The 11,288-nt window shown below is 51.6% G+C and overlaps 5 protein-coding genes across 5 annotated transcripts; 1 reads left to right on the forward strand and 4 right to left on the reverse strand.

Moving 5' to 3' along the window:
• Positions 1 to 1,554: 1,554 nt before the first annotated feature.
• On the reverse strand, positions 1,555 to 1,978 carry CGCS363_v013501 (Vegetative incompatibility protein HET-E-1; the record flags this gene model as incomplete). The annotated part of the gene is made up of 2 exons (XM_036645350.1): positions 1,555 to 1,562; positions 1,648 to 1,978. The coding sequence occupies 2 exons, from the start codon at positions 1,976 to 1,978 to the stop codon at positions 1,555 to 1,557; spliced, it is 339 nt and encodes a 112-aa protein (XP_036489757.1).
• A 669-nt stretch (positions 1,979 to 2,647) lies between these two features.
• Positions 2,648 to 4,133, reverse strand: CGCS363_v013502 (Secondary metabolism regulator LAE1; the record flags this gene model as incomplete). Its single annotated transcript, XM_036645351.1, has 8 exons — positions 2,648 to 2,905; positions 2,961 to 3,303; positions 3,355 to 3,444; positions 3,494 to 3,506; positions 3,566 to 3,663; positions 3,714 to 3,755; positions 3,812 to 3,954; positions 4,023 to 4,133. 8 exons carry the CDS (start codon positions 4,131 to 4,133, stop codon positions 2,648 to 2,650), a joined length of 1,098 nt encoding a protein of 365 aa, XP_036489756.1.
• Positions 4,134 to 4,832: 699 nt separating this feature from the next.
• htyE-0 (2-oxoglutarate-dependent dioxygenase htyE) lies at positions 4,833 to 5,933 on the reverse strand (the record flags this gene model as incomplete). Its single annotated transcript, XM_036645352.1, has 2 exons — positions 4,833 to 5,660; positions 5,718 to 5,933. The coding sequence occupies 2 exons, from the start codon at positions 5,931 to 5,933 to the stop codon at positions 4,833 to 4,835; spliced, it is 1,044 nt and encodes a 347-aa protein (XP_036489755.1).
• Positions 5,934 to 8,051: 2,118 nt separating this feature from the next.
• Positions 8,052 to 9,145, forward strand: CGCS363_v013504 (uncharacterized protein; the record flags this gene model as incomplete). Its single annotated transcript, XM_036645353.1, has 2 exons — positions 8,052 to 8,724; positions 8,814 to 9,145. 2 exons carry the CDS (start codon positions 8,052 to 8,054, stop codon positions 9,143 to 9,145), a joined length of 1,005 nt encoding a protein of 334 aa, XP_036489840.1.
• A 337-nt stretch (positions 9,146 to 9,482) lies between these two features.
• CGCS363_v013505 (uncharacterized protein) lies at positions 9,483 to 10,970 on the reverse strand (the record flags this gene model as incomplete). The annotated part of the gene is made up of 3 exons (XM_036645354.1): positions 9,483 to 9,548; positions 9,608 to 10,313; positions 10,369 to 10,970. The coding sequence occupies 3 exons, from the start codon at positions 10,968 to 10,970 to the stop codon at positions 9,483 to 9,485; spliced, it is 1,374 nt and encodes a 457-aa protein (XP_036489761.1).
• Between the last annotated feature and the right edge of the window lie 318 nt (positions 10,971 to 11,288).

Raw genomic sequence — 11,288 nt, forward strand, 5'->3', positions numbered from 1 at the left:
GCATTGACTCGCAGATGCCTAAGATGAGCTGCGGGGTGCTCGGCTTTGGGCAATCCAGAACCAGCTGAGCGACAGCTACATCTCGGGGTGTAGCTCTGGAACTGTTCAAACACCAATCTTCTTCCCCTTTGCTGTTATTCTGAAAGTCATCAGAGTCCCCTGAACATGGAAACCATAAACTGCGAATTCCAGCGTAACAACTATCTAATTGATCGTTCTTCCGCCAGTGAGCTCGCGGTGGATCGAAGTGATCTTCAGCAGCCAACGAAATGAAGTTTATATGATGCTCCAAAACCCTTTGCAGACCAGATTGAGACACATCTTCAACGTCTGTCTCACTTAGAACTCTGCACGTGGTTTTTCTAATTGCGGGCAGACCGTCGTTTGGTTGGTTGGGGTATTCGTCTAATACGAAAAGGAATCCGATACGCTTGGGGGGCTTGAACAGAGTATTTTCAAGCACAAGAGTCGCACCATACAACGACTTTAACTTGGCCATCGGAATTGAGCCTGGTGGAGACGCCCGTTCCATTCCAGGGAACGCCGCTACAACTCCGAAACCCCCCATTCCCAACGGGAAGGTCACTAGCACCCATCGATCAACAGTAGGTTTTGTGTCACAGGCGTCGATGTTGGTTTTGGATGAACACGATGTACTGTTGTTGGGTAAATCGGAAATGTCTTCGAGGTAGACTTCTGTTGGAGATAGACAGTGCATGATTCCGGTGTCGTGTCCTGCCATGAGTGGCAAATTTGCACGCCACCACTTCGAGGGGCCCGCCGATAGAACCGGTATGAACATTAGCTTGTTGGGTTTTGAGTCTCGCATGCCATAGGAGACAGTTTCGTAACCTCCAAGTACTAGCAAAGCGAGCCGATCGTCAAGTGTCCGTATCAATGGCCGATGGATAATCAAGTCATTTTTCCGCCTGGTAGATGCCGTCTGTTGAATCATATCTCTGGTCAAGGACATGTTGTGCAATCTCAAAGTCTGGCCGTACAGGTAGTATCCGGGGAATCTTCTGAAGTTTGACGGGCTAGAAGCTAGATAGGGGTGAGGCATGATGCCGTGAGGCGTTGACCAGGAGGAGGCCTGAGACCAAATCAATAGTGTCGGGTCCCCTGTGAGGTTAATGATGACATTTTGGAGTCGTTTGAAAGCTTGAACGCCTTCCCCATAACGGATAGGCATCTGTACATCAAACAGGCCTAAGAGACAATATGCCATATCCTCACTGTGCCGCGTCTTTCGTCGAGAGGCCCATTTCATTTTTGTCTCCGCAGTATGGCCTGACAGCGAAGCGCGTCGCTTTTTGACAATGATGCTTTCTCGCTGAAAGCCAACAAGTTCTGGGATATTTCCTAAGTCCCATAAGTCAGACCCTGCGTCATCTCTGAAGAATAGGAAGGTCCATTCTTTCTCAAAAAGAGCAAGTCTGGAAGGGGCTATGAATTCCTGAAGTGTCCATCCCCGTGTGAACCATGAAGCCTGCGTGAATGCTTCAAACAATGGACTTGGTGGTCTTGAATTCACATCTTCTAAGTGTAAACGCATTAAGTGACTGATGTTTACCCGTGGTCCACGGTATTCAACATCTTCTAAATATGCAAAGCAGACTTCCGACTGCTCGTACCACGTAAACATACAGTTGATCGCGGTGTTAAGTTCTTCGTAGTTCGTCTTGTCGATGCAAACAGTATCAGCCCATGCCCATGCGTGACCGTACTCCTGAGCTTTGCGGCAGAAGTTGACGATCTTGGCGTATCCTTTCTTGGACTTGAATTTGTCGCTATGCGCTTTAGTGTCTTTGAAGTCTTGAAAGCAGCATTCGTCGTCTTCATTGCCCCAGACATGGGACAAGATGGCATAAGGTGGAATCGAGCCCTCTGGAAACTTCTGGAGCTCAAGAGTCTCGGTATTGATGAGCCGCATGCCGTTTGGCTGCACTCGGTAGATTCCAGACTCGGGCAAATCCATTTTTACACAAGGTTGCGGTTTGACAAGGATGAAGTCGTGTGTTGGGACAGCGGGTACAGCCAAAGATGATCGAGACAGATTCAATAGATACCGCCAGGGCAACGGTGAGTGTCGAGTGGCTGTGGCTGCGCGTGGCAGGTGATAGATAGCGTAGGGGCGTTCCTAAGAGATTTTCCAGAGCCCGGCGAAGAGCACTGATAATCGGACCCGTGACTGGAACGCCGTCATAAGCGATCCATTTGGTTTGCTGTAGTCTCGGATTTCGAACGAATGATTTTCAGACTTTCAGGTTGGTGACGGAGTGGAATGAGAAGGTCTCTGGCAGCGTGGTCGTTGTGAAGTTGAGCTGACTTGACCCCTCACTTCGGGCTTTCGCGCAAATGATGTATGTGGGGTGGGGGTGATCAGGCTGCATCAAGATGACCAATGTCATCAACCTGTAATACGGAGCAAGAGATATTGCGAGAATTCCCGATCGGGCGCTAAATAATGGATCCGTCAGCCAATACAAAAGCTCCCCTTTCTGCGTGTTGGAAAGGACTCATCGCGGATGATGCCCCGTTCACTTTAACTGTGGAGCAATCCGATCGTGTCTGACTTAAGACTGAACTATGATATTACTGCAGGCTTGCTGATGCCAATGGATTCAGCTGCAATTGCAATCGTCTGCTACTGCTCTGGTGCCGGAGTGGGATCAAGGGGCTTCCGTCCCCAAACACACCTCTGGCGGTAGTACCCATGCAGCTTGCCAGATCTAATCTCGCGGCGGAGCTGAGCGGCGTAGATTTGAATCTCCTCCCTGCTCCAAGTTGACATGACGTTGGCCATGAAGAGAACATAGCCCTCGATATCAGAAAGAAGAGTCAATTGCGCCCATTCACCAATTTCTCTCTTCACCGGGTCCTTTGGCCAGTTGCCAATGGGTGCCTTCGTTGGTCTCTCGTCAGTACCGTCATTTGATCGAGAGAGTGAGATTTTGTACCTTGTTGTTCCACTCCGTAATATTCTCGAAGCCAGCTCCCTCCATGGAGGTCTTTTGCAGGTTCTCATCGAGAACACGGAAGGTCCGGCCCATCTTCCGGCCGCCCTCCTCGAAGAACTTGCCCCACTGACCCAGCGCACTAGTCTCCGGGACGGTGTCATCGTCGCTCATGATAGCGGGCGAGACTTCGAAACTCTCGAGGTAACCACCTGGCTTGAGAGCCGCGTAGGCCTGCTTGAACAGCTCGGGCCAATCCGCGATACTTCCGACGAGGAAACGGATGTGGATGTAGTCGAAGGTACCAGGAGCAAAGGTCCACTCGCGAGTGCAATCCTCGATCTCGCTATTTTAGTGTTAGAGGGTATGCGATGAGACGAAAAGCTCTCGCACTTACAACTTGCAGTTAGGAGGAACCCATGTCGGCTGAATGGGCGAGATGTCGGTTCCGATAACCTCGCATTCCGGGTTCTCATCGGCGAAGTCACTGAGCAATGTTAGAGATTTGCTGGCATCGCAGAATATCGAATTCTTACATAGCCCAGATACCTGCGTTCAAACAATTGATCAGCTTGAGTCTCATGTAAGTCGAACACTTGCATGCTCACCAGTTCCAGTTCCAACATCGAGGGCTTTGGTCAGCTTGCTCTTGTCTATCGGTGCCAAGTGAAGCTTATCGCCGCAAGAAAGTGTCAAAAGATGATGACTGCCGCATGTCAGTCCCCTGTCAGGTTCAGTATCACTACTTCATCGCACTTAATATCCCAGCACTCATTCTGCTGCTCATCGTTGCTCCCCCTACAACTAGTGTTAGTGATATGATAACCCGCTCAACCAGACTCGGAGCATCTGACCAGTACTGGGCATTCCCGACCTCGCCGTGAAACGTGCGTCCGTGAATCTTTCGGTACTCAAGAATGGTAGAGGTGATCGACGCAGTAGAGCTGGCGTTGTCGTCGCCTAGCGCCGAGTCGTTGTCGCCGTCATTAGCAGCCTCCTAGCACGCCGTCAATCATCTCCGGTACCAAGTTTGGGAACGCGGTCGGACCGCCGTTGTTGACTGACTCGTGCCGCCTGCACCCAATGCTCAGCGGGCAAGATACCAGCGGCCGCCGCCGCGTCCTGGTTCCGCTGAGCGGCCGCGGTCGCTTGATCCTCGTCCTGTTCGGGGCACATTTTCAATGATGCTCCGTCGTCGTTTCGTCGCGATGCTATGCTTCGTCGTCTGCCGTTCCCTACCAGGCGGCGAAAAGGAGAAAATAAGGCTTCGACGGGACGAAAGAGTGTGGAACGTGTTCCCACGGGTCACGAGAATGATCCCCAGTCCCTGTCCATCCTATATCAGGGAACCACCATAGGACATCCCCACAGCGGATAACGCGCGGTCGTGCGCATCCTCGCCTTCTGAACGAGCCCCTTGGTCGCCTGGCTCACCGCATCCACCATCCCGACTGGGGATCCAGCCAGCCGCCTTTCGGCGGTGGATGGTGGCCTATCTGCCGGTGGTGTCAGCTTGGGGTTTTGCAGGTTTTCGACGTGTCATGGAGCGCCAAGTCCGCTGACCAAAAGATTTGAATACTACCATGTTCGGCGCTCATCACCAATCCAGGGGCACAGGGGACGGAGATCGACGAGAGTTTGGCCATTCAAGTGGACATCACGGCATTCTTCAGCGGGACTCTGGCCACGCACAAACAGGCATGTTGAGGGGCATGCGAATGTTCTCCACGGCATGCAGCTTTGGCAATGAGGATACCGCCAACCACAAGTGTTCTTTTGGGATTCTCTGATGAATCGATGGGATTCTGGACTCCATTATGCCCACCCAAGAAAAACACATGGAAGCAATACACGTGGGAATTTTCCCGCCTTTTCTCAGTACGTTGCATTCAGACGCATCTCGATGTACTCCCGGCTGTTGATCGGGTCATACTTCTTGGGTCGCTCGGGCCCGAAACAGCCAGGAACACAATCAACAGTCTTTTCTGAGTCGGCGCCGATGAAGTACGGGATGGAATAACGCGCCCGTGTGACTCGACTGCCGCTCACATCCGTTTCCAGCGGCGGCGCCCGGACACGATGCATTGTCGACCTGAGCGTGTCGTTGCTCCACCGCTGCATGAAGTCGCCAATGTTGACGACGATCGTCCCAGGTATGTACGGCACTGGGACGAAACGTCCCGCTTCGTTAGGATCTTCTACCTCCAGCCCTCCGACCTCGTCCTGGAGGAGCAATGTCATGGACCCAAAATCAGTGTGCGCACCCAACCGCTCGACCTTTCCCGCGCGAAGCAACTTTTCCTCGGCCGGTGGGTAATGGAGGAGCCGAATCTGGTTGTCCTTGTTCACGTGGTACCCCTGGAAGAAGGCCTCGTCTAATCCCATTCCCAGCGCCATTCCCCGGAGCAGGTGGAGTTCGAGCTGGTAGCAGTCCTCGTAGAAGCTGTTGAAGAACGCCCGAAAGCCAGGTAGCGACTCGTCGGGGATCCAAATGTTTGGGAGATGATCATCGTCTTCGCGGCCAATCTCGTATGATTCCTTAAAGTCGGGGATCTTGCGACGCTCGCTGATTTCGTCGGCGTCAAACACCATTTGCGTGACCTTTTCTCGGCCTATGCCCGAGTACCCCCGGTGCCACCATCCCTCTGGGGGATGCGGTGCTTTTTCCTTCTCTGCCTGGGGCAGCGAGAAGAACTTGGCGCTCTGGATGGAATTGTGAGTTGTGATATCATGCACAGACATGAGTCGGGAGAGACAAACCCATTGGAACGCGGCGTCCACAGTCTCCTGTGGCAGCCCATGATTTCTGACATACGCGAAGCCGAAAGTCTTGAATGCGTCGACTAGCGCTTTGCCTGCCTGCTGCGCTGTTTGCGGTTGCGCGCTTCTGAGACCGTCCAGATCGACGAGGGGAATGCTCGGGTGCTCCGCTTGCGAATCGCACGCGGCGCCATTGGATTGATGCGACCCGCTCATGTTTCCGACATTCGCGATATTACAACGTCGGATTTCAGTAAGAGTGTGTCAAGTATGGGATGAAAGAGAGTTGCATTTGTTGAGGTTTGAATTAGGTTCCTTTAAACCCTCCAGATCCCCGCCTTATCGCCTCCTGCAGGATGACGGGATGACGTCGATCGCCGCGAGGTTATTCACATGCAAATCATCATGCGTTACAGCAACCACAAACTAAGAATAAAGCGGTAGATCTGCGAAGGATGAACTTTTTTTGATGCGTCGGTGATCTTCTATTCAACGATTGATAAGGAATTATCTTGTCAACATACTGACTCTAGACTCGTTTTATGATCATTCAAAATTCAGACAACGTCACAGGAATTGACACTTCAAGGCTCCCTTGTCGTAAGGACGACCAGGTCCAGGGCGCATGCGCAGAACCACCGACTCATAATCCGATAACCTGGGAATGGGATTTTTTCTGCGGTGGAACGAATCGTGTTGAATTGTTTGGGATCAACCCCTGTCAACTCGATGTTCTGAGTGATCCATCTTTCGGAGTCGGGCGCCATGTCCGATACCAACGGATCATGTCAGATTCAAGTGCTTATTTCGGTTCTAACGCCCTTTACTCAATCCTACCAGCGTCTTTGAATAAGGAGAGACCATCGGTCTCACCTCAGCAGTGCACGTATTCTGCGTGTCGTAATATCCGAATCGAATTGGGCAAGCGGCAATCCCATATCCCTCGTCATCTTTCTTTGACATTCCCGTTCAAGCCGTTCGCTGTTCGACGCTGCAGCGGCTGTAATGGATTAGTCGATAAAGGAAACACATCCTATTCTGCCCCGCCGATTTGATCGTGAGTAAGGCCTCACACACAGTCCTGTAATTAGCGGACGAGCTACACGTTTTCAAGGTAGGTGCTCCTAGATTTGTTTCAACCAACACCAGAACTCCGAGGCCATCGGACAGGCCCCCTTCAACTGTCGGTTGGAGCGAATAACAACTGTTCACTATTCAGATAAGACAGAATGTAGGCATGTTTCCAGGGCTCGTCCGGGCATGTTAGAGCCTGCATTCCTTCCAATCTGCTGACCCCGTTCCCAGACACGGATGGAAGGTGTTCAAGATAATCGGTTTTCACAACTCCACGTTATCAGAGAACAGCAAAGGCCTCTATGTTTAATTTCTAGTCATCCTACTTTGCCCCAACTCTTCTGGAATTGCGCAACGTCAGTGAAATGGGTGGCTATGGGCTATTGGGTGTCTGAAAAACGATTTTGATACTTTGGAGTACACCTGCGGATATCGATCCGAGTTACTTCTCAGCTGATCTTCAAACATTCTTACTACAGTCGATTCCAATAGAACATATACGTACGTTTGCTTCAGTCCCAAGGCCATGGCAAGTCGTGTTATCATCGTTGGGACAGCTCCAGGGCGGCAATAACAAACTCTAGTGAGCGGGCTGTGAGGAAATAGCCACAGGTAACACAGTGTTCATTCAAATTAGTTTCCGAGATGGGATATAGTTTGGGAAAGACCTTTCGCCGAAGGCTTCTTGGAGTTGCACGTGGAAACCAAACCATTGGGCTGTGGCTTGATCTGATGCCTTAACGTACTTGTGACGCCGCATGTACCGTCCACCCAATGACAGTCGACGAATGCGCGTCGTGCACCTCAACCGTCAAAACAATTTACTTCCTTACTCCTAACATACCCATCATCAAATTCAATAGTCACCACTCAAATTAAACCTTCGCGCAGATTCGTAGTAAATTAAATAAAAAGCCTCCTATGCGGGCGCCATACATAGCCCTAAACTTTCTGTACGCCGCATGCCCTAAACAGGGGTGAGTGTCGTATCAGAATACATTCTCGTAGCCTTCTGTGGCTTTTTTCAATGTTATCCAGGCCGATTTTGAATTCTTAATATTGAAAATCGGGATGCCTACCACAGCCCTGGCGACATACTTAAGACGCGGCTGCTGGCCAAGTCGTGCGCCCATGCCTCATCAAGTAAAACATCCAGATTCCTACAACTTCAAGATGCGTTCCATACTGCCCGCTGCGTGGTGCCTTGTGCTGCAGGGCGTTTCATCTACGGATTTATATTCTCAACTCGTTAACACCGACATGGTGATCGAGAATGGCAAAGACTTGCACTTGAGCTATGAGATCGGCGTCGAAGGATTCAAGGAGTCGATGCACGAGGACATGGCCATCGCTGCTTTCATCGGATCCAAGCACCCTTTCCCCGAGGGAACTGAGTATAAAGGTCTCAACGCGGACCAATGGGAATACATGCGAGGGCTCATTTGGAGCGACGACCCAACTTGCCTTTTGTTCGTCGACTCGAAGGAAAAGAACAACCAGATGAGCGCCGCCACGGACTTTCTTGGGGAGTTCTTGACCGGCGAGGAATCTGGACTCATGAAGCGGAGTCACTTTGGTGACCTTCAGTTCCTTCACGCCTTGAGTTCGCAGGCCAATGAAGACCCTAATGTCACCAAGAAGAACATGATTGTCTGGCTGGAGATCATGTACAAACTTGCCATAGGCCAGGATGTGTCGGCAGCCGACAGGCTTGGCAAAAGGTTTCCCGATCGATTTAATGCCAGCTCGATTCCCTCGGATGACGTGAGCATAAAGCAATTGTTTCTGGGCACAACTCCGTCCTATCGACATGCCGATATTCCCAAGCGAGCCCTCGGAAACTGCCTTCACATGATCCAGGACTCATATGCACTTGGGCACACGCTGAGAAGGCTCAAGAACCCAGAGGATCTGGACGCAAATGATGAAGAAGGTGCGCTTGTCAGCATCAATGCGATTGCTATCAGGAATATTTCAGCTGTGGCTACTTCCATCAGACCAATGACTAACGACTCATCACAGGGTACCGCCGATTCAAGCCCGGAAAGTACGCAAAGCTCGGGCCGGTAATTACATTCCACACATATGCAAACCAGTCGAGTCGACATTCTCACTACGACGGATCGAAGCTGAAGCGGGTGCCGAAGGACCTCGACACTTTCAACAACGTCATCGGTGCCCGTGATGCGATCGATAAGTCCAAGAAGCTCATCAACTTCTTCGCCCAGAAGACTAGGTGGGAAGATGGCGTTCGCGGCTTTTTAGACCAAGAGGTCTTCGCGCTCGACTCGAACGTGACTCTCAGCAACTCGCAGGTCGACGAGCGCTTCGGTTTGCCAGACACGAGCGGCTAGTCTGCATTCGATGCCGCACGGATTGCAAACGCTAGTCCTCGTGTTCGTGAAGTTCGTCGTCGGCATACGTGGCTTAGCCTTGGGGTTCTTGCTTGCGGGACTTCTTCTGGACGTCTTCAAGATTTAGCGGGACGGAGAGTCCGTGTTGTCCTTGTCCTTCATAGTTGGGCGTGCGATACATTTGATTCTCTCGAACGAGCGAGTGCAACTACATATTTACAAGGTGTGCCCGCAGGGGATAACCTGCTGTACGAAAGTATGAAGCTAGAAGGGAGAAAATATTTGAAAGCCCGACGCATGTAATTTCAACCCAGTGCTTGAGACGATACACGAAGCTTTAGGTGAGCTTGATCTCGTAAGCAAATGCCGTTGCAGTAGTTGGCGGGTCGTGTGGAATGGTAAGCTGTTAGAAGCATGTTAGTATCGAAAAGCTCCTATCTGCTCGTAAGAGTCAAAACTAACCTCGCCAGCGGAGTAGCTGTACGTGAATGAGCCGAGGTCAAGGGCATCATAGACAAGTCCTTGAGCACCGCCCCAGTCGAACTGATACCTGTGAACTTCTAACGTTCCCTGCGCAGGAAGTCCAAGCTCGGCCAAGCCCTTGAGGACAATATCATATTGGTTTTGGACGGTCCTGGTACCCGCGAGGATCTTCAAGTACCCATTCGACAAAACGGCGAAAGCATCAAACTTCAGGTCTGAAGACGCGGCTGTCAACACCCGCTCTCCAACCATGTTTGCGTAGTACTTGTAAAGCTGCCATTCTCCGTTGGGATAATACCCCTGATCGTTCTTGGCAACAAGATTGCCTAGGTAGTCGTGCAGATTCTCGCCGCCCTCCCAGTTGGCGCGCAGCCCGCGGATATTGTGGCGCTCCAATTGTGCAAGGTAGTAAGCCGAGTTAGCAGGGTTTTGTTCATCCGGCCAGGCGTACTCGTTGACGTCGATTGGCCTCTCCGGGAGCCCATACTCGGCTAGGAGAGCGCGAAGGGCAGGCACAGTTGTATTGGGTTCTCGCTCCCATGCCCCAATCTGATGCCATGAGTAGATGTCTGGGGCCACATTGCCTTGAGCGACAGCCTGCATCCAGGCTCGCCAGTTGGCGCTGTCTTGGCTTGGTGAATGGGCTGATGATGGTCCGCTGATTCTTGCCTCGGGCATCTCATTCCTGTCTCAGACACGTCAGTTGCCAAAGAACGCCTAGCATTTAAGGTAGAACAGACCTCAGTAGTTGAGAAGCTCGAACGTAATACTCCACGTATTGAGACCAGGGACGATTCCAAAAGCCTTCGAGATCAGGTTCGTTCCAGAGATCAAACACTAGACCGTCGAGCATGTTGTTGGCTCTAACGTCAGAGATGAGACGGCGGATGAAGGCTTCCATTCCAGACCAGTCCCCGTTATCGCCCGGGAAGGGAAAGTCAGCAGACGAGCCGCCCTGAGAGCCCCAGATGTCGTGGGGGAGAAGGATGAAGTCCGCATTGTACTTGCGAGTGGTACGATAGTTAGAAAGGGTTGAATCGAAGCGGCCACGGTAGCCCTCTTCACCTCCGATTGCCCAGCCGGAAGCAGCAATCTGCGCACCGCCAGCGCGGCACGTCCTGAACTTGATATCGGTGAGGAAGTGGTCGGGAATCGAGTTGTCAGCATCCTGGCCATTGTCCGGGAAGCCATATATGAAGCCGGACCCAAGGAAGGCGGCTTCTCCTGTAGTTTGAGAGACATCAACCGTGGCTGATCCGGCGCTCTGTCGCGAGGATATGGCTGCCGCAGTTGAGCAAGCTGCCAAAGCTGCGAGATTGGTAAGAACGGGAAGAGCTCTCATTGTGGCAACTCTGAGGGGGGATTTCTTGAAGGGTAGCTGGTGCGAATGAGTGTGATTTCCAGGACATTTTGTACTGACAAGTGCCCTATTTAAGTACAAACACAGCTGGTATTGGATCTTGTACAAAATGTCAAGTCTTCGCCAGGCCATGTCACAGCGTGGCATCCCACCGGCTTCGGTAATGCTACACAATGCCTGAATTCCGGCTAAAGCAATTTAGTGATCTGAATGTTTTTCTTTCAGCAAAAGGCATCGATTTGCAACTCCTTGGTTCTCCATTTTCCTCTCCACCGGGCTTGGCTCTCTCCCGGCATCAAG

The sequence above is a fragment of the Colletotrichum siamense genome, assembly GCF_013390195.1.
Source record: "Colletotrichum siamense strain Cg363 chromosome Unknown KSG_Cg363_contig09, whole genome shotgun sequence".
Classification (NCBI taxonomy): Eukaryota; Fungi; Ascomycota; class Sordariomycetes; order Glomerellales; family Glomerellaceae; genus Colletotrichum; species Colletotrichum siamense.